The 25,444-nt window shown below is 49.9% G+C and overlaps 1 protein-coding gene across 1 annotated transcript in view; it reads right to left on the reverse strand.

Annotated features, from left to right (window-relative positions):
* LOC139237829 (adhesion G protein-coupled receptor E2-like) overlaps positions 1–25,444 on the reverse strand; it is a 141,384-nt gene that overhangs the window by 26,914 nt on the left and 89,026 nt on the right. The window contains exons 9-12 of the mRNA XM_070867058.1: positions 16,766–16,936; positions 13,240–13,431; positions 11,087–11,307; positions 937–1,003 (exon numbers count right to left, since the gene is read on the reverse strand). Coding sequence (XP_070723159.1) covers positions 937–1,003; positions 11,087–11,307; positions 13,240–13,431; positions 16,766–16,936 — 651 coding nt within the window. The remainder of the gene's footprint in view (positions 1–936; positions 1,004–11,086; positions 11,308–13,239; positions 13,432–16,765; positions 16,937–25,444) is intronic.

The following is a 25,444-nucleotide window of genomic DNA, read 5'->3' on the forward strand; positions in this document are numbered from 1 at the left end:
TCCCTATCTCTGTATCCTCCTGCACTCCCTATAACTTTCTGAGATATCTGCGCTCCTCCAATTTTGGTCTCTTGCACCCTCACTTAATCGCTCCACCATCGGTGGCCGTGCCTTCAGCTGCCTGGGCCCTAAGCTCTAGAATTCCCTCCCTAAACCTCTCTGCCTCTCTATCTCTTTCCTCCTTTTAGTCACTCCTTAAAACCTACCTCTTTGACCAAGCATTTCATCACCTGTCCTAATAAGAACATAAGAAATAGGAGCAGGAGTCGGCCATTTGGCCCCTCGAGCCTGCTCCACCATTCAATAAGACCATGGTTGATCTGATCCTGGGCTCAGCTCCACTTCCCCGCCCGCTCCCCATAACCCTTTACTCCCTTAGTGTTCAAAAATCTGTCTATCTCCACCTTAAATATATTCAATGACCCAGCCTCCACAGCTCCCTGGGGCAGAGAATTCCAAAGATTCACGACCTCTGAGAGAAGAAATTCCTCCTCATTTCCGTTTTAAATGGGCGGCCCCTTATTCTGAAACTATGCCCCCTAGTTCTAGATTTACCCCCACGAGGGGAAACATCCTCTCTGCATCTACCCTGTCAAGCATCCACCCCCCCAGAATCTTATATGTTTCAATAAGATCAACTCTCGTTCTTCTAAACTCCAATGAGTATAGACCCAACCTGCTCAACCTTTCTTCATATGACAACCCCTTCATCTCAGGAATCAACCTCGTGAACCTTCTCTGAACTGCCTCCAATGCAAGTATATCCCTCCTTAGCTTGCTGGCAATGGTTCGATTACATTCGGGCCGTTATACTATGTTGAAGGCGCTATACAAATGCAAGATGTTGTTGAAGTTGTCACTACCTGCCGACCTCACTCTTGCCCACAGGGTCACAGGTAACACGGTAAAGATGGGTGGAGATGATTGTAAACGTACCAGACAGATGACACACAGAGGCCCCACGAAGCTCCATCGAAACCCTTTCTCCATTGTCAGCCAGCAACTGCGAGAACAAGAGAAATGCCGTCATTTTAAGAAGGCATCGGAATCGACAATACTTCACCTAGTGCCTCTTTCACCCTCTCCCTTCCAACCGGACTCACAGTCTCTCATTGTGCCCAGTGTGTCCGTGGTGCAGTGGGCAGAGCTCTCGCCTCTGAGTCAGAAGGTTGTGGGTTCAAATCCCACTCCAGGAACTCGAACACATAAATCTAGGCTGACACTCCCAATGAGGGAGTGCTGCACTGTTGGAGGCGTGGCCTTTCAGATGAGACATTAAAACCGAGGCTGAAACTATGCCCCCTAGTTCTAGATTGCCCCGTGAAGGGAAAACATCCTCTCTGCATCTATTCTGTCCAGCCCCCTCAGAATCATATGCCCTCTCAGGTGAATGTAAAATATCCCATGGCACTGTTTTTGAAGAAGACCAGGAGAGTTATCCCTGGTGTCCTGGGCCAATATTTATCCCTCAATCAACATCACTAAAACAGATTCTCTGGTCATTATCACATTGCTGTTTGTGGGAGCTTGCTGTGCACAAATTGGCTGCCGTGTTTCCTACATTACAACAGTGACTACATTCCAAAGGTACTTCATTGGCTGTAAAGCACTTTGGGATGGCTGGTGGATATGAAAGGCGCTATATGAATGCAAGTCTTTTTTCTCTCCTTACTCCGAACCCTTTTTCTCATTTTCAACCACAGGAAACAGAAGCTTTCCCTCTTCCCTCCTTCCTAATTTTGAAAAACCGTTGATTAACTCTTCTCGTATCCATTGGGCTAGAAGATGGTATCTGGTGGGGTGAGGCCAGGATTGACCCCAACTGCACTCCCAGCCGAAAAGCCCAAACTGGTGCTCATTGTCCAGGGTCAAAGGTAAAGGGGCAGGCACCTGGGCCAGAGGGCGAAGGGCTGGCAGGTAACCCGGGTGTAATAGAGAGCGCCACCTAGTGGACTACTGCTCCACCTAGTGGACCACTGCGGTACTGCAACTGCTGCTGTAAATACAATAAAAGTCATTTGTTGTATTGGAGCCATCTCGTAGAATGTGTGTGTGTTAGTAATGTTGTAAAGTTTAATTCTCTCTGCCTCTCCCTCCGAGCCAGAGATAGATCCTTGAGCTGTTAGACCGAGATATCTTTGGCCTATCACAATTATGAGTGCACTCACACCTTGCTCCAGTTCCTGTTTTGCTATTGATCATTAATTAACCAGTGATATTCCACATTGTTGCTCATGGATAAGGGAGTAAAGGCCTCCCCCACTCCCTTATCAACAATTGTGTCCCCCTTATTAACTTTAACAGCAACTGCTTTTCAGTTTTATTGAATTCATCCACTGGTTTGATAATTCAAATGTTGGGTAAGAGTCCGACGCTTGTTGCAAGACAACTTTCTGATATTGGGCTGCCCCAGTGCCTGACTTGCCGCATAATCAACTTTCTGATATTGGGCTGCCCCAGTGCCTGACTTGCCGCATAATCAACTTTCTGATATTGGGCTGCCCCAGTGCCTGACTTGCCGCATAATCAACTTTCTGATATTGGGCTGCCCCAGTGCCTGACTTGCCGCATAATCAACTTGCCCAGCAACTTATGGTGCTGGGAGGCAGAAAGGACCGTTCATCAATGCTGCTCAAAGGGCAACGGAAGGAGCGTGCGGCAAACCAGGCTCCCTGCCCACCCTTTCCCTCAACGACTATCTGTCCCACCTGTGACAGAGACTGTGGTTCTCGCATTGGACTGTACAGCCACCCAAGAACTCATGCTAAGAGTGGAAGCAAGTCTTCCTCGATTCCCAGGGACTGCCTATGATGATGATGATGATCAAAGGGTTAAAATACTACATGCTGGTTCGTTTCTGGTTTGGCATTTGAGGTTGCTGGTTTTTTCTGGGTGTTTTGGGTTCTGTTTTCTGACTCTGCAAACTTAATTCTGACTGGTGAGAAAAGTTTTTGCTGGTGCTGTAGTGGACTGGGCCTCCTTCACAGCTGTTGTGCTGCAGTCATGGGTGGTCTAGTAGGGCTCTCTTTGGGACTCTCCGTAGGCGGTCCCTTGAACGAGGATGACTTGCTTCCACGAGAGTTCACAGATGTTTCAATGAAGGACCCGATGTTCCAGTCCTGAACTCTGGGGGTGGAAGATGCCTGTGCGTGGGTTTTTTTAATGTGTGGTGACCGTTGCACATCAGCCACCGCACGGGCTCGACAGAGCTAGGCCTTTATCCAGTGGCAAGGGTTGAACCAGGGCGACTGGAGACCTGCTCTGCTGCACGGACCTAGTGCGCGCACATAGCGCAGTGTGGGCTGGGCCCGTGCTGCCCCTGGGCCCTCGGCTCTTCTGGGCCCCGAACCCTCATTCGCCGCACCTTCGCCCGCGATGTTCCAGGGCCCGGCGCTCCAGCTCTATTTATAGCTCCGACCTGCGGTGGTGTTCACACACAGGTCGGGGCAGCCCACATGGTACAGAGCCAGTGTCTGATCCACTCCATCATTTCTTCCACCTCCCCTGCAGTTAGTTTTATTTTGTGGTTATGATTTCACTCTCTTTTAAAAAAAAATTCTCGTCCCATTTGTTTTTACTGGGCCGTGTGCTTCCTATGGCTAAGAGGTCGTGCGGGTGGCCAGAGGATGACAGGAGCAGCAAAGACAGGAGAGAGCAGGAGAAGCTCACCGAACAGGGAGGTGAAGGGCACTGTGCAGGAGTGTATTCAAGGAGCATTTCCAGCTGACTGATTCCTCTGGGTTCCAGTCTGCTGCTTTCCCTTAAAATTTGTTACATTTGCTTTCCCAGTAGCAATGGCAGACATTTAGAGACCGCATGGATGAAGTACAACAATTGTACATTCCTGTCTGGCGTAAAAATAAAAAGGGAAAGGTGGCTCAACCGTGGCTATCTAGGGAAATCAGGGATAGTATTAAAGCCAAGGAAGTGGCATACAAATTGGCCAGAAATAGCAGCGAACCTGGGGACTGGGAGAAATTTAGAACTCAGCAGAGGAGGACAAAGGGTTTGATTAGGACAGGGAAAATGGAGTACGAGAAGAAGCTTGCAGGGAACATTAAGGCGGATTGCAAAAGTTTCTATAGGTATGTAAAGAGAAAAAGGTTGGTGAAGACAAACGTAGGTCCACTGCAGTCAGAATCAGGGGAAGTCATAACGGGGAACACAGAAATGGCGGACCAATTGAACAAGTACTTTGGTTCGGTATTCACTAAGGAGGATACAAACAACCTTCCGGATACAAAAGGGGTCAGAGGGTCTAGTAAGGAGGGGGAACTGAGGGAAATCTTTATTAGTCGGGAAATTGTGTTGGGGAAATTGATGGGATTGAAGGCCGATAAATCCCCAGGGCCTGATGGATTGCATCCTAGAGTACTTAAGGAGGTGGCCTTGGAAATAGCGGATGCATTGACAGTCATTTTCCAACATTCCATTGACTCTGGATCAGTTCCTATGGAGTGGAGGGTAGCCAATGTAACCCCACTTTTTAAAAAAGGAGGGAGAGAGAAAACAGGGAATTATAGACCGGTCAGCCTGACCTCAGTAGTGGGTAAAATGATGGAATCAATTATTAAGGATGTCATAGCAGTGCATCTGGAAAATGGTGACATGATAGGTCCAAGTCAGCATGGATTTGTGAAAGGGAAATCATGCTTGACAAATCTTCTGGAATTTTTTGAGGATGTTTCCAGTAAAGTGGACAAAGGAGAACCAGTTGATGTGGTATATTTGGACTTTCAGAAGGCTTTCGACAAGGTCCCACACAAGAGATTAATGTGCAAAGTTAAAGCACATGGGATTGGGGGTAGTGTGCTGATGTGGATTGAGAACTGGTTGTCAGACAGGAAGCAAAGAGTAGGAGTAAACGGGTACTTTTCAGAATGGCAGGCAGTGACTAGTGGAGTGCCGCAAGGTTCTGTGCTGGGGCCCCAGCTGTTTACATTGTACATTAATGATTTAGACGAGGGGATTAAATGCAGTATCTCCAAATTTGCAGATGATACTAAGTTGGGTGGCAGTGTGAGCTGCGAGGAGGATGCTATTAGGCTGCAGAGTGACTTGGATAGGTTAGGTGAGTGGGCAAATGCATGGCAGATGAAGTATAATGTGGATAAATGTGAGGTTATCCACTTTGGTGGTAAAAACAGAGAGACAGACTATTATCTGAATGGTGACAGATTAGGAAAAGGGAAGGTGCAACGAGACCTGGGTGTCATGGTACATCAGTCATTGAAGGTTGGCATGCAGGTACAGCAGGCGGTTAAGAAAGCAAATGGCATGTTGGCCTTCATAGCGAGGGGATTTGAATACAGGGGCAGGGAGGTGTTGCTACAGTTGTACAGGGCCTTGGTGAGGCCACACCTGGAGTATTGTGTACAGTTTTGGTCTCCTAACTTGAGGAAGGACATTCTTGCTATTGAGGGAGTGCAGCGAAGGTTCACCAGACTGATTCCCGGGATGGCGGGACTGACCTATCAAGAAAGATTGGATCAACTGGGCTTGTATTCACTGGAGTTCAGAAGAATGAGAGGGGATCTCATAGAAACGTTTAAAATTCTGACGGGTTTAGACAGGTTAGATGCAGAAAGAATGTTCCCAATGTTGGGGAAGTCCAGAACCAGGGGTCACAGTCTGAGGATAAGGGGTAAGCCATTTAGGACCGAGATGAGGAGAAACTTCTTCACCCAGAGAGTGGTGAACCTGTGGAATTCTCTACCACAGAAAGTAGTTGAGGCCAATTCACTAAATATATTCAAAAGGGAGTTAGATGAAGTCCTTACTACTCGGGGGATCAAGGGGTATGGCGAGAAAGCAGGAATGGGGTACTGAAGTTTCATGTTCAGCCATGAACTCATTGAATGGCGGTGCAGGCTAGAAGGGCCGAATGGCCTACTCCTGCACCTATTTTCTATGTTTCTATGTTTCTATGTTTCTATTTGTCAACTGTTTTGGAGTAAACTTTTCTGCCCCGTTCTTGTACTTTTAAGATCTGAACTTTGATTTGCCTTTCCCAGCTTCGCCATTGAATTTTTTGGAGTGTCAGAACCTGATATTGTGGTTAGGGTCAGTGCTTAAGGGATGGATATATTGTGGATTGGACGTCACCAAGGTCGGGAATTCCAGGTGGGTGGAGAGGCTCGGGAGGTGTGTCGCTGAGGCCTATAAAAAGGCCCAACGTGTCGGAGAGGCTCCGGAGGTGCGTCGCTGAGGCCTATAAAAAGGCCCAACGTGTCGGAGAGGCTCCGGAGGTGCGTCGCTGAGGCCTATAAAAAGGCCCAACGTGTCGGAGAGGCTCCGGAGGTGCGTCGCTGAGGCCTATAAAAAGGCCCAACGTGTCAGAGAGGCTCCGGAGGTGCGTCACTGAGGCTAGCTGGTGCAGCAGGGTGAGAAGGCAAAAAAGAAGTAGAAAGAAATCGAAAGGTGACGTCACAGCCAAGGGGGTAAGTGATTGGCTGGGGATTGGTAAGTAGTTTTTCTTTTTCTTTCTTTATCAGTAAGTAACCTTTAAACATTGTTGTTGCCCAATTAGGTTAATCTCAGGGTTAAGTCATGGCAGGAGAGCTTGGACATGTGTTATGCTCCTCTTGTACTAAATGGGAACTCAGGGATGCTTCCAGTGTCCCTGACGACTACGTGTGCGGGAGGTGCATCTGCCTGCAGATCCTGACAGACCGCATTGCGGCACTGGAGCTGCGGGTGGATGAACTCTGGAGCATCCATGTTGCTGAGAATGACGTGAATAACACGTTTAGCGAGTTGGTCACACCGCAGGTAAAGGGTACACAGCCAGATAGGGAATGGGTGACCAACAGGAAGAGCAGTGCAAGGAAGGTAGTGCAGGGATTCCCTGCGGTCATCCCCCTGCAAAACAGATACACCGCTTTGAGTACTGTTGAGGGGGATGACTCATCAGGGCAGGGCAGCAGCAGCCAAGTTCATGGCACCATTCATGGCTCTGCTGCACAGGAGGACAGGAAAAAGAGTGGGAGAACAATAGTGATAGGGGATTCAATTGTAAGGGGAATAGATAGGCGTTTCTGCGGCCGCAACCGAGACTCCAGGATGGTATGTTGTCTCCCTGGTGCAAGGGTCAAGGATGTCTCGGAGCGGGTGCAGGACATTCTGAAAAGGGAGGGTGAACAGCCAGTTGTCATGGTGCATATAGGTACCAACGATATAGGTAAAAAATGGGATCAGGTCCTACGAGATGAATTTAGGGAGCTAGGAGCTAAATTAAAAAGTAGGACCTCAAAAGTAGTAATCTCAGGATTGCTACCAGTGCCACATGCTAGTCAGAGTAGGAATCGCAGGATAGCTCAGATGAATACGTGGCTTGAGGAGTGGTGCAGAAAGGAGGGATTCAAATTCCTGGGACATTGGAACTGGTTCTAGGGGAGGTGGGGCCAGTACAAACCGGACGGTCTGCACCTGGGCAGGACCGGAATCAATGTCTGAAGGCGAGTGTTTGCTAGTGCTGTTGGGGAGGAGTTAAACTAATATGGCAGGGGGATGGGAACCTATGCAGGGAGACAGAGGGAAATAAAAGGGAGACAGAGGCAAAAGGTAGAAACAGAATAGTAAAAGTAGAGGGCAGAGAAACCCAAGGCAAAAAACAAAAAGGGCCACATTACAGCAACATTCTAAAGGGGAAAAGTGTGTTAAAAAGACAAGCCTGAAGACTCTGTGCCTCAATGCGAGGAGCATTCGGAATAAGGTGGATGAATTAACTGTGCAGACAGCAGTTAATGGATATGATGTAGTTGGCATCACGGAGACATGGCTCCAGGGTGACCAAGGCTGGGAACTCAACATCCAGGGGTATTCACCATTTAGGAAGGATAGACAGAAAAGAAAAGGAGGCGGGGTGGCGTTGCTGGTTAAAGAGGAAATTAATGCAATAATAAGGAAGGACATTGGTTTGGATGATGTGGAATCGGTATGGGTGGAGCTATGGAATATCAAAGGGCAGAAAACGCTGGTGGGAGTTGTGTACAGACCACCAAACTGTAGTAGTGAGGTTGGGGACAGCATCAAACAAGAAATAAGGGATGTGTGCAATAAAGGTACAGCAGTTATCAAGGGCGACTTTAATTTACATATAGATTGGGCTAACCAAACTGGTAGCAATGCGGTGGAGGAGGATTTCCTGGAGTGTACTAGGGATGGTTTTCTTGACCAATATGTCGAGGAACCAACTAGAGAGCTGGCCATCCTAGACTGGGTGATGTGTAATGAGAAGGGACTAATTAGCACTCCTGTTGTGCGAGGCCTCTTGGGGAAGAGTGACCATAATATGATAGAATTCTTTATTAAGATGGAGAGTGACACAGTTAAATCAGAGACTAGGATCCTGAACTTAAGGAAAACTAACTTCGACGGCATGAGGCGTGAATTGGCTAGAATAGACTGGTGAGTGATACTGAAAGGGTTGACAGTGGATAGGCAATGGCAAACATTTATAGATCACATGGATGAACTTCAACAATTGTACACCCCTGTATGGAGTAAAAATAAAACGGGGAAGGTGGCTCAACCGTGGCTATCAAGGGAAATTAAGGATAGTTTAGATCCAAGGAAGGGGCATATAAATTGGCTAGAAAAAGCAGCAAACCAGAGGACTGGGAGAAATTTAGAATTCAGCAGAGGAGGACAAAGGGTTTAATTAGTAGGGGGGAAAATAGAGTACGAGAGGAAGCTTGTCAGGAACATAAAAACTGACTGCAAAAGCTTCTATAGATATGTGAAGAGAAAAAGATTAGTGAAGACAAACATAGGTCCCTTCTAGTCAGATTCGGGTGAATTTATAATGGGGAACAAAGAAATGGAAGACCAATTGAACAAATACTTTGGTTCTGTCTTCACGAAGGAAGACACAAATAACCTTCCGGATGTACTAGGGGACCGAGGGTCTAGTGAAAATGAGGAATTAGGCGGGAAATTGTGTTGGGGAAATTGATGGGATTGAAGGCCGATAATTCCCCGGGGTCTGATTGTCTGCATCCCAGAGTACTTAAGGAAGTGGCCTTAGAAATAGTGGATGCATTGGTGATCATTTTCCAACAGTCTATCGACTCTGGATCAGTTCCTATGGACTGGAGGGTAGCTAATGTAACACCACATTTTAAAAAAGGAGGGAGGGAGAAAATGGGTAATTATAGACCGGTTAGCCTGACATCAGTAGTGGGGAAAATGTTGGAATCAATTATTATGGATGAAATAGCAGCGCATTTGGAAAGCAGTAACAGGATCGGTCCAAGTTAGCATGGATTTATGAAAGGGAAATCATGCTTGACAAATCCTGTGGAATTTTTTGAGGATGTAACTCGTAGAGTGGACAAGGGAGAACCAGTGGATATGGTGTATTTGGACTTTCAAAAGGCCTTTGACAAGGTCCCACATATGAGATTGGTGTACAAAATCAAAGCGCATGGTATTGGGGGTAATGTACTGATGTGGATTGAGAATTGGTTGGCAGACAGGAAGCAGAGAGTCGGGATAAACGGATCCATTTCGGAATGGGAGGCAGTGACTAGTGGAGTGCCGCAGGGCTCAGTGCTGGGACCCCAGCTCTTTACAATATACATCAATGATTTGGATGAAGGAGTTGAGTGTAATATCTCCAAGTTTGCAGATGACACTAAACTGGGTGGCGTTGTGAGCTGTGAGGAGGAAGCTAAGAGGCTGCAGGGTGACTTGGACAGGTTAGGTGAGTGGGCAAATGCATGGCAGATGCAGTATAATGTGGATAAATGTGAGGTTATCCACTTGGGGGCAAAAACACGAAGGCAGAATATTATCTGAATGGCGGCAGATTTGGAAAAAGGGGGGTGAAACGAGACCTGGGTGTCATGGTACATCAGTCATTGAAAGCTGGCATGCAGTTACAGCAGGCGGTGAAGAAGGCAAATGGTATGTTGGCCTTCATAGCTAGGGGATTTGAGTATAGGAGCAGGGAGGTCTTACTGCAATTGTACAGGGTCTTGGTGAGGCCTCACCTGGAATGTTGTGTTCAGTTTTGGTCTCCTAATCTGAGGAAGGACGTTCTTGCTATTGAGGGAGTGCAGCGAAGGCTCACCAAAATGATTTCAGGGATAGCTGGACTGACATATGAAGAGAGACTGGATCCACTGGGCCTTTATACACTGGAGTTTAGAAGGATGAGTGGGGATCTCAGAGAAACATATAAGATTCTGACGGGACGGGGCAGGTTAGATGCGGGAAGAATGTTCCCGATGTTGGGGAAGTCCAGAACCAGGGAACACAGTCTTAGGATAAGGGGTAGGCCATTTAGAACTGAGATGAGGAGAAATTTCTTCACTCAGAGAATTGTTAACCTGTGGAATTCCCTGCCACAGAGAGTTGTTGAGGCCAGTTCATTGGATGTATTCAAGAGGGAGTTAGATGTGGCCCTTACGGCTAAAGGGATCAAGGGGTATGGAGAGAAAGCGGGAAGTGGGTACTGAGGTGAAGGATCAGCCATGATCTTATTGAATGGTGGTGCAGGCTCGAAGGGCCGAATGGCCTACTCCTGCACCTATTTTCTATGTTTCTATGTCCAGGTCGGTGATTGGAGCTTGGACAGGTACAGCAGAGGAGCGGTGAGGTTGGGGCGCAGAAGTGACGAGTGATTGTGGAGGGACGCGATCGAGGCCAAGAGAGACGTGAGTTCGGGGCACAGAAGAGGCGAGGGCCCAGGGGCAGCACGGGCCCAGCCCACACTGCGATATGTGTGCGCACTAGGCCCGTACAGCAGAGCTGGTCTCCAGTAGTCTTGGTTAACCCTTGCCACTGGACCAAGACCTAGCTCTGTCAAGCCCGGGTGGTGGCTGGTGTGCAACGGCCACCACACACTAAAAAATTCCACGCACAGGCATCTTCCACCCTTCAGGATGTAGTTCGGGACCTGGAATGTCGGGTCCTTCATTGAAACACCTGTAAACTCATCCCTTTTCGGCGTGGAATCAAGTCATCCTCACTTCGAGGGACCGCCTATGTTGATGATGATGAAAGAATATACTACATCAGGGAGCCATGAAGCCACCAGGGCCGGGAAGGACAGAAAGAGGACAGGCAGTGGCTCACTCACTATTCCCTGGTGCCGTATCCCTTCGGATTTATTATGGCCGACAGAATGACGATCAGGGCTGGGACGCCGTAGGCGGCTGGGTAGGTGTACTTCCCTCGGAGACTCTGGGCCAGGAAGACCTTCACCACCATCAGGTAGAGCTGGATGCCTTCCAGAAGCATCCACATGAAACACGCTAGAAAGAGGTAATGAAGGAATCCAGCGATGACCCCACAGAAAGCCTAGGGGGGGAATAAAGAGTAGTTTCAGTCTCACTCCCCAACAGTCGCCCTGTTAAATTGTCCCGTGCAATGGCACCCATTTTGAATTGGCTTCGCCTGGCGTTAAAGGCCCCAAAATGGAGTCGGTAGACTGAGCGCCCGTTACCGCCGACGATATGACCACGCCATTTTGAAAATGGGCCGTTTGGAGGACGTCTTTTTTATTTATTTGTTCCTGGGATGTGGGCATCGCTGGCAAGGCCAGCATTTATTGCCCATCCCTAATTGCCCCTTGAGAAGGTGGTGGTGAGCTGCCTTCTTGAACCACTGCAGTCCGTGTGGTGAAGGTGCTCCCACAGCGCTGACTGTGTAGTAGCGATTTGGTACAACGGAGTGTCTCGTTGGGCCATTTCAGAGGGCAGCTAAGACTCAACCACATTGCTGTGTGTCTGGAGTCACATATCGGCCAGACCGGGTAAGGGCGGCAGATTTCCTTCCCTAAAGGACGTTAGCGAACCCGATGGGTTTTTTCCGATAATCATGGTCACCATTACTGATACGAGCATTTTTTTTTAAATTCCAACTTATATTTTAATCTAATTAACTGAAATTAAATTCCCCAGCTGCCATGGTGGGATTTGAACTCATGTCTGCCGGATTCTTAATCGGAGTGATTATTTGCACTCGTTTTTTGAGCGTCCTTCTGCACATGCACGCCCTGGACTCTGCCCCCAACACTGGCCGTTGGAGCATGTGTTGGGAGCTGTAGCTGGAGTTCATGGAGAGCCAATCAGAGCATTTGCTAGTGCAAATAAACACATCCATCATGAATGCAGGCCTCTGGTTTGCTGGCCCAGTAACATATCCTCTGTGTCACCGTATCCCTAGCATCCAAAGCACACCAGCCTGTTTCAGGCGGCAGGCCCCTTCTTCACATGGAACTCCGGGTCCGCGGACATGACTGGGAGCCCGACTATCACTTTGGGCAGGAACTGGTGGGAGCGTGCATCAGCTTCTCGGGCGATGGAGCCGAACAGGGCCCAGCGTGGGCAGGTGTCGAATTATTTCTGCGGGCAGGAGTGCAGGCCGCCCCGGGACACCCAGCCTCCACGATCGAAAGTCTCCTCCCCCCGCACCGCCGAGACCTACCTTCCTGGCAGTGGCTCCGGTCCGTTAAACCCTCGCCTATATCTCTGAGCCTCAGGATCGTTCAGGTGGATCTGTGCCGTACCCACTCTGAGGCCAGGTGGGGGTCTGACCAAAAGGTTGGGGGGGGGGGGGGGGGGGGGAAACAATAGGAAGCTTTCAAGGCTGCGGCTGATAGATGTTTGCTGGGTAAGGGTATCACGGGGACACGGAGCAATGGTGGGTAGATGGAGGTCAGCTACAGATCACCCAGGATCTAATTGCAGGCACGAGGCTTGGCGTTTAGATGACTGAGAGGTGATCTTATCGAAACATGTAAGCTTCTGAGGGGGCTTGACAGGATAGCTGCAGAGAGGATGTTTCCCCTCGTGAGGAGAATCTAGAATTAGGGGGCATAGTTTCAGAATAAGGGATCGCCCATTTAAAACGAAAATGAGGAGGAATTTCTTCTCTCAGAGGGTCGTAAATCTGTGGAATTCTCTGCCCCAGAGAGCTGTTGAGGCTGGGTCATTGAATATATTTAAGGTGGAGATGGACAGATTTTTGAACAATTGAGGAGTCCAGGGTTATGGGGAGCGGGCGGGGAAGTGGAGCTGAGATCAGATCAGCCATGATCTTATTGAATGGCGGAGCAGGCTCGAGGGGCCGAATGGCTGACTCCTGCTCCTGTTTCTTATCAAGGGCTGATTGGCTCCTTCTGTTGCTATGTTCGCCGACCCATCCGCAGCTTGTTTTGGAGATGACCGTGAGCACGGGTTCGGTGGGGCCTCCGGCACTCGCCCTGAGGGGCGCGGCTCCCGATCTTACCGTGTTTCCGGTGGCGGATATCCCGATGAGGAACAGCAGCTCTGCCACGAACAGGCACAGACACAGGTGGGTGTGGAGGGTGGTGCGTGTGCTTTGAATGGCCCGGCACGTGGCGAAGGTGATGATGGCGATGAAGAGAGCCACCAGCGAGGTGATGATCCCGATGTACGTAATGGTGGTGAGACCGGGGCCCTGCGGAAACACGGAGAGAAGCTCATTCCTCGATCGGAAGGTACTGGGGGCTCACCTGCTGCAACTAGCACTGTGGCAGTGAGGCCAATGGGCCCATTGGTCAGCCTCTAGCTATAGCTGGTCAAACACCAGCATTAAAGTCAGGGGCGGGACGGATGTAAAGGGTCGACTCTGTTGGACAATACCCCTCCCCATCGGGACCAGACAGACATCGCTCTGGCAGCTGTCGACAGTTTCGAATACCCCGTCCATTTTATTGGGATCTCCAACTTTGGACCAGACTTTAGAACTGGTGCTGAACCTGTCACCCGCTGGTAACATGAAAGAGCATCCAGCAGTACCCAGGTCGTCCAGTAGGGGGCAGTACCCAGCTGTTCCATAGGGGGCAGTACCCAGGTCGTCCAGTAGGGGGCAGTACCCAGCTGTTCCAGTAGGGGGCAGTACCCAGCTGTTCCAGAAGGGGGCAGTACCCAGCTGTTCCAATAGGGGGCAGTACCCAGCTGGTCCAGTAGGGGGCAGTACCCAGTTGGTCCAGTAGGGGGCAGTACCCAGCTGGTCCAGTAGGGGGCAGTACCCAGCTGTTACAGTAAGGGGCAGTAACCAGCTGGGCCAGTAGGGGGCAGTACCCAGCTCATCCAATAGGGGGCAGTACCCAGCTGGGTCAGTAGGGGTCAGTAACCAGCTGGGTCAGTAGGGGGCAGTACCCAGCTGGTCCAGTAGAGGGCAGTGCCCAGCTGGGTCAGTAGGGGGCAGTACCCTGCTGGGGCAGTACACAGCTCTCCCAGTAGGGGGCAGCACCCAGCTGGCCCAGTAAGGGGCTGTACCCAGCTGGGACAGTAGGAGACATTACCCGGCTGTGTCAGTAGGGGGCAGTACCCAGCTGTTCCAGTAGGGGGCAGTACCCAGCTGGGTCAGTAGGGGGCAGTCCTTAGTTGGTCCAGTAGGGGGCAGTACCCAGCTGGTCCATGTAGGGGGCAGTACCCAGCTCGCCCAGTAGGGGGCATTAACCAGCTGTTACAGTAAGGGGCAGTAAACAGCTGGGTCAGTAGGGGTCAGTACCCAGCTCGTCCAGTAGGGGGCATGAACCAGTTGTTCCAGTAGGGGGCAGTGCCCAGCTGGGTCAGTAGGGGGCAGTACCCTACTGGGGCAGTACACAGCTCTCCCAGTAGGGGGCAGCACCCAGCTGGCCCAGTAAGGGGCTGTACCCAGCTGGGACAGTAGGAGGCATTACCCAGCTGTGTCAGTAGGGGGCAGTACCCAGCTGGTCCAGTAGGGGGCAGTACCCAGCTGGGTCAGTAGGGGGCAGTCCTTAGTTGGTCCATGTAGGGGGCAGTACCCAGCTCGCCCAGTAGGGGGCATTAACCAGCTGTTACAGTAAGGGGCAGTAACCAGCTGGGTCAGTAGGGGTCAGTACCCAGCTCGTCCAGTAGGGGGCATGAACCAGTTGTTCCAGTAGGGGGCAGTGTCCAGCTGGGTCAGTAGGGGGCAGTACCCTGCTGGGGCAGTACACAGCTCTCCCAGTAGGGGGCAGCACCCAGCTGGCCCAGTAAAGGGCTGTACCCAGCTGGGACAGTAGGAGGCATTACCCAGCTGTGTCAGTAGGGGGCAGTACCCAGCTGGTCCAGTAGGGGGCAGTACCCAGCTGGGTCAGTAGGGGGCAGTCCTTAGTTGGCCCAGTAGGGGGCAGTACCCAGCTGGTCCATGTAGGGGGCAGTACCCAGCTCGCCCAGTAGAGGGCATTAACCAGCTGTTACAGTAAGGGGCAGTACCCAGCTAGTCCAGTAGGGGGCAGTGTCCAGCTGGTCCAGTAGGGGGCAGTACCCAGTTGGGGCAGTACCCAGCTCTCCCAGTAGGGGGCAGTATCGAGCGTCCCAGTAGGGGGCAGTACCCAGCTGGCCCAGTAGGGGGCAGTACCCAGCTGGCCCAGTCGGGGGCTGTACCCAGCTGGGTCAGTAGGAGGCATTACCCAGCTGGGTCAGTAGGAGGCAGTACCCAGTTGGTCCAGTATGGGGCAGTACCCAGCTGGTCCAGTAGGGGGCAGTACCCAGCTGGGTCAGTAGGGGGCAGTACACAGCTGGTCCAGTAGGGGGCAGTATCCAGAGCTGGTTCAAGGAGGCAGTACCCAGCTCGCCCAGTAGATGGCAGTACACAACTGCTTGAGAAGGCCAACAATGACCAACACATTATTTGCAAGAACCTGGAATTGTCCTTTTTGGAGATGCACCCTTGGTAAATGTCGTGCTCATGTTGTAGGGACCCTGGGTTTCTGGGCTCTGTGTTGGAAAGGCAGGTGATTCAAAGGACAGCGAGAAAGTAGAATGAATCGCCATATCAACAACTTGCATCTATATGGCGCCTTTAACGTAGTAAAACGTCTCATGGCGCTTCACAGGAGTGATTATCAGACAACAGAAAAAAGTTCCAAATTGAGATAGAGCTGGGGGGCCGGGGCCGGTTGTGTTCATTGGAAATTGTGACGTTTGTCCCTAATTGTCACCGGCCTCAAAATTTAGGTCGTTTGTGCCTCCATTCGTATCCTCAGGACTTACTCCTTTACTTTAGCGGCAGTGGTAACCCTGAACGACCCACTCCGCCGGCAATGACAATCACCGTGCACAGCGCCCCGGATGCTAAATTGGGTCTCGCCCCCCCCGAAGCTGTGCCAGGTGATGACAACGCACCGAGCAGCCGGGAAAGTTACAGTATGGGCCATTACAAGTAAAATAATGCTGTGGTCAGCTTGAGTGCCAGTCTGTTGGCAGGGGCACCCTCGCTCCCCGGGGGTCCAGGGAGGCCCATTTTTATCCTGCAGAGTCTGCCGCTTGAACCCTCCTCTTTAATGAAGGGACGAGCCCCTCCTACACAGCAGTGCTACACGGCCCAGCGTGCAGAGCCCCGCCCCCCGACGCACCGCCCCGCCCCCAACCCGCCCGCCCCTCCCCCGTCCCCGGCCCATCTGCCCCGCCCCCCAACCCGCCTGCCCCTCCCCTGTCCCTGACCCGTCTGCCCCACCCCCAACCCGCCAGCCCCTCCCCCGCCCCGACCCACCCGCCCTGTTGCTGCTTTTCTGACATTCCAACAGCGACTCCACCCCAAAAGTACTTCATTGGCTGAGATAGCCGATGGTTGTGAAAGGCGCTATATTAATGCAAGTCTTTCTTTCCAATTAAATCGACATTATCTTATTTTGTTAAACGTCACCCACACTGGTTAACAAAACTCGCAGAGAGAAGCAGTGAAGATAAGTGAGCTGCTATCACCAAACAATGGGCCAGTCCCAATATCTCCCAGAACCTGCTTTGTACAGGCCTTCCCATTGCACACAGGCTCCTACCTCCACCTTGTACAGAGCAACCAGCACTGCAAAGTTACTGAGGTGCTTGCAGTTACAGATGGTGTGAGTGCGATTGGAGGGCAACTTTTTACAGCCGTTGGTTGACCAGAACGTCCTGTTCTCTTCCTCACGCCAGTGCACACAGACTGTGTAATCTTCAACATCATCAATCTGCAAAACACAAACCGACAGAGTGAGATCAGAGCAATTAACACTTACTGTATTTTCTGTAACAGCACTTTCTGATACATAGAAACATAGAAACATAGAAAATAGATGCAGGAGTAGGCCATTCGGCCCTTCTAGCCTGCACCGCCATTCAATGAGTTCATGGCTGAACATTCAACTTCAGTACCCCATTCCTGCTTTCTCGCCATACCCCTTGATCCCCCTAGTAGTAAGGACCTCATCTAACTCCTTTTTGAATATATTTAGTGAATTGGCCTCAACAACTTTCTGTGGTAGAGAATTCCACAGGTTCACCACTCTCTGGGTGAAGAAGTTCCTCCGCATCTCGGTCCTAAATGGCTTACCCCTTATCCTCAGACTGTGACCTCTGGTTCTGGACTTCCCCAACATTGGGAACATTCTTCCTGCATCTAACCTGTCTAACCCCGTCAGAATTTTAAATGTTTCTATGAGGTCCCCTCTCATTCTTCTGAACTCCAGTGAATACAAGCCTAGTTGATCCAGTCTTTCTTGATAGGTCAGTCCCGCCATCCCGGGAATCAGTCTGGTGAACCTTCGCTGCACTCCCTCAATAGCAAGAATGTCCTTCCTCAGGTTAGGAGACCAAAACTGTACACAATACTCCAGGTGTGGCCTCACCAATGCCCTGTACAACTGTAGCAACACCTCCCTGCCCCTGTACTCAAATCCCCTCGCTATGAAGGCCAACATGCCATTTGCTTTCTTAACCGCCTGCTGCACCTGCATGCCAACCTTCAATGACTGATGTACCATGACACCCAGGTCTCTTTGCACATCCCCTTTTCCTAATCTGTCACCATTCAGATAATAGTCTGTCTCTCTGTTTTTACCACCAAAGTGGATAACCTCACATTTATCCACATTATACTTCATCTGCCATGCATTTGCCCACTCACCTAACCTATCCAAGTCACTCTGCAGCCTTACAGCATCCTCCTCGCAGCTCACACTGCCACCCAACTTAGTGTCATCCGCAAATTTGGAGATACTACATTTAATCCCCTCATCTAAATCATTAATGTACAGTGTAAACAGCTGGGGCCCCAGCACAGAAACTTGCGGTACCCCACTAGTCACTGCCTGCCATTCTGAAAAGTACCCATTTACTTTCTGATATACCCTACACCCCCCACTGTAACACTCTGATATACCCCACACGCCTCACTTTAACACTCTCTGATACACCCCACACCCTCACTGTAACACTCTGATATTAACTACACCCCTCACTGTTACACTCTGATACACCTCTCACCCCTCACTGTAACACTCCCTGATACAGCCCACACCCTCACTGTAACACTGATATACCTTACACCCCTCACTGTAACACTCTCTGATACAAGCCACACCCCTCACTGTAACACTCCCTGATACACCCCTCACTCCTCACTGTAACACTCCCTGATACAGCCCACACCCTCACTGTAACACTGATATACTCTACACACCTCACTGTAACACTCTGATATACCCCACATCTCTCACTGTAACACTCTGATATACCCAACACCTCTCACTGTAACACTCTCTGATATACCCTACACCCCCCACTGTAACACTCTGATATACCCCACACCCCTCACTTTAACACTCTCTGATACACCCCACACCCTCACTGTAACACTCTGATATACCCTACACCCCTCACTGTTACACTCTGATATACCCCACACACCTCACTGTAACACTCTCTGATATATCTCACATTCCTCACTGCACACTCTGATATACCCCACACCCCTCACTGTTACATTCTGATATACCCCACACCCCTCACTGTACCACTCTCTGATATATCCCACACTCCTCACTGTACACACTGATATACCCCACACCCCTCACTGTAACACTCTGATATACCCCACACCCCTCACTGTAACACTCTGATATACCCCACACCCCTCACTGTAACACTCTCTGATACACCTCACACCCCTCACTGTAACACTCTCTGATATAACCCACACCCCTCACTGTAACACTCTCTGATACACACCACACCCTCACTGTAACACTCTCTGATATACCCCACACCCCTAACTGTAACATTCTCTGATACACCCTACAAGCCTCACTGTAACACTCTGAGATTCCCCACACCCCTCACTGTAACATTCTCTGATACACCTCACATCCCTCACTGTAACACTCTGATACACACCACACCCCTCACTGTAAAACTCTAATATACCCCACACCCTCACTGTAACACTCTGATATACCCCACACCCCTCACTGTAGCACTCTGATATACCCCACACCCCTCACTGTAACACCCTCATATACCCCACACCCCTCACTGTAACACTCTGATATACCCCACACCCTCACTGTAACACTCTTGATATACCCAACACCTCTCACTGTAACACTCTGATATACCACACACCCCTCACTGTAAAACTCTGATATACCCCACACCCTCACTGTAACACTCTGATACACCCCACACCCCTCACTGTAGCACTCGCTGATATACCCCACATCTCTCACTGTAACACTCTGATATACCCCACACACCTCCCTGTAACACTCTCTGATACACCCCACACCCCTCACTGCAAAACTCTGATATACCCCACACCCTCACTGTAACACTCTGATATACCACACACCCCTCACTGTAAAACTCTGATATACCCCACACCCTCACTGTAACACTCTCTGATATACCCCACACCCTCACTGTAACACTCTGATACACCCCACACCCCTCACTGTAGCACTCGCTGATATACCCCACATCTCTCACTGTAACACTCTGATATACCCCACACACCTCCCTGTAACACTCTCTGATACACCCCACACCCTTCACTGTAACACTCTGATATACCCCACACCCCTCACTGTAACACTCTGATACACCCCACACCCTCACTGTAAAACTCTGATATACCCCACACCCCTCACTGTAACACTCTGATATACCCCTCACTGTAGCACTCACTGATATACCCCACACCCTCACTGTAACACTCTGATACACCCCACAACCCTCACTGCAGCATTCACTGATATACCCCACACCCCTCACTGTAACACTCTGATACACCCCTCACTGTAACACTCACTGATATACCCAACACCTCTCACTGTAACACTCTCTGATACACCCCACACCCCTCACTGTAACATTTTCTGATACACTCCACATCCCTCACTGTAACACTCTGATACACCCCACACCCATCACTGTAAAACTCTGATATACCCCACACCCCTCACTGTAACACTCTGATATACCCCACACCCCTCACTGTAATACTCTGATATACCCCACATCCCTCATTGTAACTCTCTGATATACCTCACACCCCTCACTAACACTCTGATCTACCACACACCCCTCACTGTAACACTCTGATATAGCCCACACCTCTCGCTGTAACACTCTGATATACCCCATACCCCTCACTGTAACACTCTGATATACCCCACATTCCTCACTGTAATACTCTCTGATACACCCCACACCTTCACTGTAACACTCTGATATACCCCACAACCCTCACTGTAACTCTCTGATATACCCCACACCCCTCACTGTAGCACTCGCTGATATACCCCACATCTCTCACTGTAACACTCTGATATACCCCACACCCCTCACTGTAACACTCTGATATACCCCACACCCCTCACTGTAACACTCTGATACACCCCTCACTGTAGCACTCACTGATATACCCCACATCCTCACTGTAACACTCTGATACACCCCACACCTCTCACTGCAGCATTCACTGATATACCCCACACCACTCACTGTAACACTCTGATACACCCCTCACTGTAACACTCACTGATATACCCAACACCTCTCACTGTAACACTCTCTGATATACCCTACACCCCCCACTGTAACACTCTGATATACCCCACACCCCTCACTTTAACACTCTCTGATACACCCCACACCCTCACTGCAACACTCTGATATACCCTACACCCCGCACTGTTACACTCTGATATACCCCACACACCTCACTGTAACACTCTCTGATATATCCCACATTCCTCACTGCACACTCTGATATACCCCACACCCCTCACTGTTACATTCTGATATACCCCACACCCCTCACTGTACCACTCTCTGATATATCCCACACTCCTCACTGTACACACTGATATATCCCACACCCCTCACTGTAACACTCTGATATACCCCACACCCCTCGCTGTAACACTCTGATATACCCCACACCCCTCACTGTAACACTCTCTGATACACCTCACACCCCTCACTGTAACACTCTCTGATATAACCCACACCCCTCACTGTAACACTCTCTGATACACACCACACCCTCACTGTAACACTCTCTGATATACCCCACACCCCTAACTGTAACATTCTCTGATACACCCTACACCCCTCACTGTAACACTCTGATATTCCCACACCCCTCACTGTAACATTCTCTGATACACCTCACATCCCTCACTGTAACACTCTGATACACCCCACACCCCTCACTGTAAAACTCTAATATACCCCACACCCTCACTGTAACACTCTGATATACCCCACACCCCTCACTGTAGCACTCTGATATACCCCACACCCCTCACTGTAACACTCTTATATACCCCACACCCCTCACTGTTACATTCTGATATACCCCACACCCCTCACTGTACCACTCTCTGATATATCCCACACTCCTCACTGTACACACTGATATACCCCACACCCCTCACTGTAACACTCTGATATACCCCACACCCCTCGCTGTAAAACTCTAATATACCCCACACCCTCACTGTAACACTCTCTGATATACCCCACACCCCTCACTGTAACATTCTCTGATACACCCCACATCCCTCACTTTAACACTCTCTGATATATCCTACACCCCTCACTGTAACACTCTGATATACCCCACACCTCTCACTGTAACATTCTCTGATACACCTCACATCCCTCACTGTAACACTCTGATACACCCCACACCCCTCACTGTAAAACTCTGATATACCCCACACCCTCACTGTAACACTCTGATATACCCCACACCCCTCACTGTAACACTCTGATATACCACACACCCCTCACTGTAGCACTCGCTGATATACCCCACATCTCTCACTGTAACACTCTGATATACCCAACACACCTCCCTGTAACACTCTCTGATAGACCCCACACCCTTCACTGTAACACTCTGATATACCCCACACCCCTCACTGTAACACTCTGATACACCCCACACCCTCACTGTAAAACTCTGATATACCCCACACCCCTCACTGTAACACTCTGATATACCCCTCACTGTAGCACTCACTGATATACCCCACACCCTCACTGTAACACTCTGATACACCCCACACCCCTCACTGCAGCATTCACTGATATACCCCACACCCCTCACTGTAACACTCTGATACACCGCTCACTGTAACACTCACTGATATAGCCAACACCTCTCACTGTAACACTCTCTGATACATCCCACACCCCTCACTGTAACATTTTCTGATACACCCCACATCCCTCACTGTAACACTCTGATACACCCCACACCCATCACTGTAAAACTCTGATATACCCCACACCCCTCACTGTAACACTCTGATATACCCCACACCCCTCTCTGTAATACTCTGATATACCCCACACCCCTCACTGTAAAACTCTGATATACCCCACACCCTCACTGTAACACTCTGATACACCCCACACCCTCACTGTAACACTCTGATATACCCCACACCCCTCACTGTAACACTCTCTGATATACCCCACACTCCTCACTGTAACACTCTGATATACCCCACACCCCTCACTGCAGCACTCACTGATATACCCCACACCCTCACTTTAACACTCTGATACACCCCACACCCCTCACTGCAGCACTCACTGATATACCCCACACCCCTCACTGTAACACTCTGATACACCCCTCACTGTAACACTCACTGATATACCCAACACCTCTCACTGTAACACTCTCTGATACACCCCACACCCCTCACTGTAACATTTTCTGATGCACCCCACATCCCTCACTGTAACACTCTGATACACCCCACACCCATCACTGTAAAACTCTGATATACCCCACACCCCTCACTGTAACACTCTGATATACCCCACACCCCTCACTTTAATACTCTGATATACCCCACACCCCTCATTAACACTCTGATCTACCCCACACCCCTCACTGTAACACTTTGATATACCCCACACCCATCGCTGTAACACTCTGATATACCCCATACCCCTCACTGTAACACTCTGATATACCCCACACCCCTCGCTGTAACACTCTGATATACCCCACACTCCTCACTGTAATACTCTCTGATACATCCCACACCCTCACTGTAACACTCTGATATACCCCACAACCCTCACTGTAACTCTCTGATATACCCCACACCCCTCACTATAACACTCTGATATACCCCACACCCCTCACTGTAAAACTCTGATATACCCCACACCCTCACTGTAACACTCTCTGATATACCCCACACTCTCACTGTAACACTCTGATACACCCCACACCCTCACTGTAACACTCTGATATACCCCACACCCTCACTGTAACACTCTGATACACCCCACACCCTCACTGTAACACTCTGATATACCCCACACCCCTCACTGTAACACTCTCTGATATACCCCACACCCCTCACTGTAACACTCTGATATACCCCACACCCCTCACTGCAGCACTCAGTGATATACCCCACACCCTCACTGTAACACTCTGATATACCCCACACCCCTCACTGTAACACTCTGATACACCCCTCACTGTAACACTCACTGATATACCCAAGACCTCTCACTGTAACACTCTCTGATACACCCCACACCCCTCACTGTAACATTTTCTGATACACCCCACATCCCTCACTGTAATACTCTGATATACCCCACATCCCTCATTGTAACTCTCTGATATACCCCACACCCCTCACTAACACTCTGATCTGCCCCACACCCCTCACTGTAACACTCTGATATACCCCACACCTCTCGCTGTAACACTCTGATATACCCCATACCCCTCACTGTAACACTCTGATATACCCCACACCCCTCGCTGTAACACTCTGATATACCCCACACTCCTCACTGTAATACTCTCTGATACACCCCACACCCTCACTGTAACACTCTGATATACTCCACACCCCTCACTGTAACACTCTCTGATATACCCCACACCCTCACTGTAACACTCTGATACACCCCACACCCCTCACTGTAGCACTCGCTGATATACCCCATATCTCTCACTGTAACACTCTGATATACAAAACACCCCTCACTGTAACACTCTGATATATCCCACACCCCTCACTGTAAAACTCTGATATACCCCACACCCCTCACTGTAACACTCTGATATACCCCACACCCCTCACTGCAGCACTCACTGATATACCCCACACCCCTCACTGTAACACCCTGATACACCCCTCACTGTAGCACTCACTGATATATCCCACACCCTCACTTTAACACTCTGATACACCCCACACCCCTCACTGCAGCACTCACTGATATACCCCACACCCCTCACTGTAACACTCTGATACACCCCTCACTGTAACACTCACTGATATACCCAACACCTCTCACTGTAACACTCTCTGATACACCCCACACCCCTCACTGTAACATTTTCTGATACACCCCACATCCCTCACTGTAACACTCTGATACACCCCACATCCCTCACTGTAACACTCTGATACACCCCACACCCATCACTGTAAAACTCTGATATACCCCACACCCCTCACTGTAACACTCTGATATACCCCACACCCCTCACTGTAACACTTTGATATACCCCACACCCATCGCTGTAACACTCTGATATACCCCATATCCCTCACTGTACCACTCTGATATACCCCACACCCCTCGCTGTAACACTCTGATATACCCCACACTCCTCACTGTAATACTCTCTGATACATCCCACACCCTCACTGTAACACTCTCTGATATATCCCACATTCCTCACTGCACGCTCTGATATACCCCACACCCCTCACTGTTACATTCTGATATACCCCACACCCCTCACTGTACCACTCTCTGATATATCCCACACTCCTCACTGTACACACTTATATACCCCACACCCCTCACTGTAACACTCTGATATACCCCACACACCTCGCTGTAACACTCTAATATACCCCACACCCCTCACTGTAACACTCTCTGATACACCTCACACCCCTCACTGTAACACTCTCTGATATAACCCACACCCCTCACTTTAACACTCTCTGATACACACCACACCCTCACTGTAACACTCTCTGATATACCCCACACCCCTAACTGTAACATTCTCTGATACACCCTACACCCCTCACTGTAACACTCTGATATTCCCCACACCCCTCACTGTAACATTCTCTGATACACCTCACATCCCTCACTGTAACACTCTGATACACCCCACACCCCTC

This window comes from Pristiophorus japonicus, chromosome 24, assembly GCF_044704955.1.
Source record: "Pristiophorus japonicus isolate sPriJap1 chromosome 24, sPriJap1.hap1, whole genome shotgun sequence".
Classification (NCBI taxonomy): domain Eukaryota; kingdom Metazoa; phylum Chordata; class Chondrichthyes; family Pristiophoridae; genus Pristiophorus; species Pristiophorus japonicus.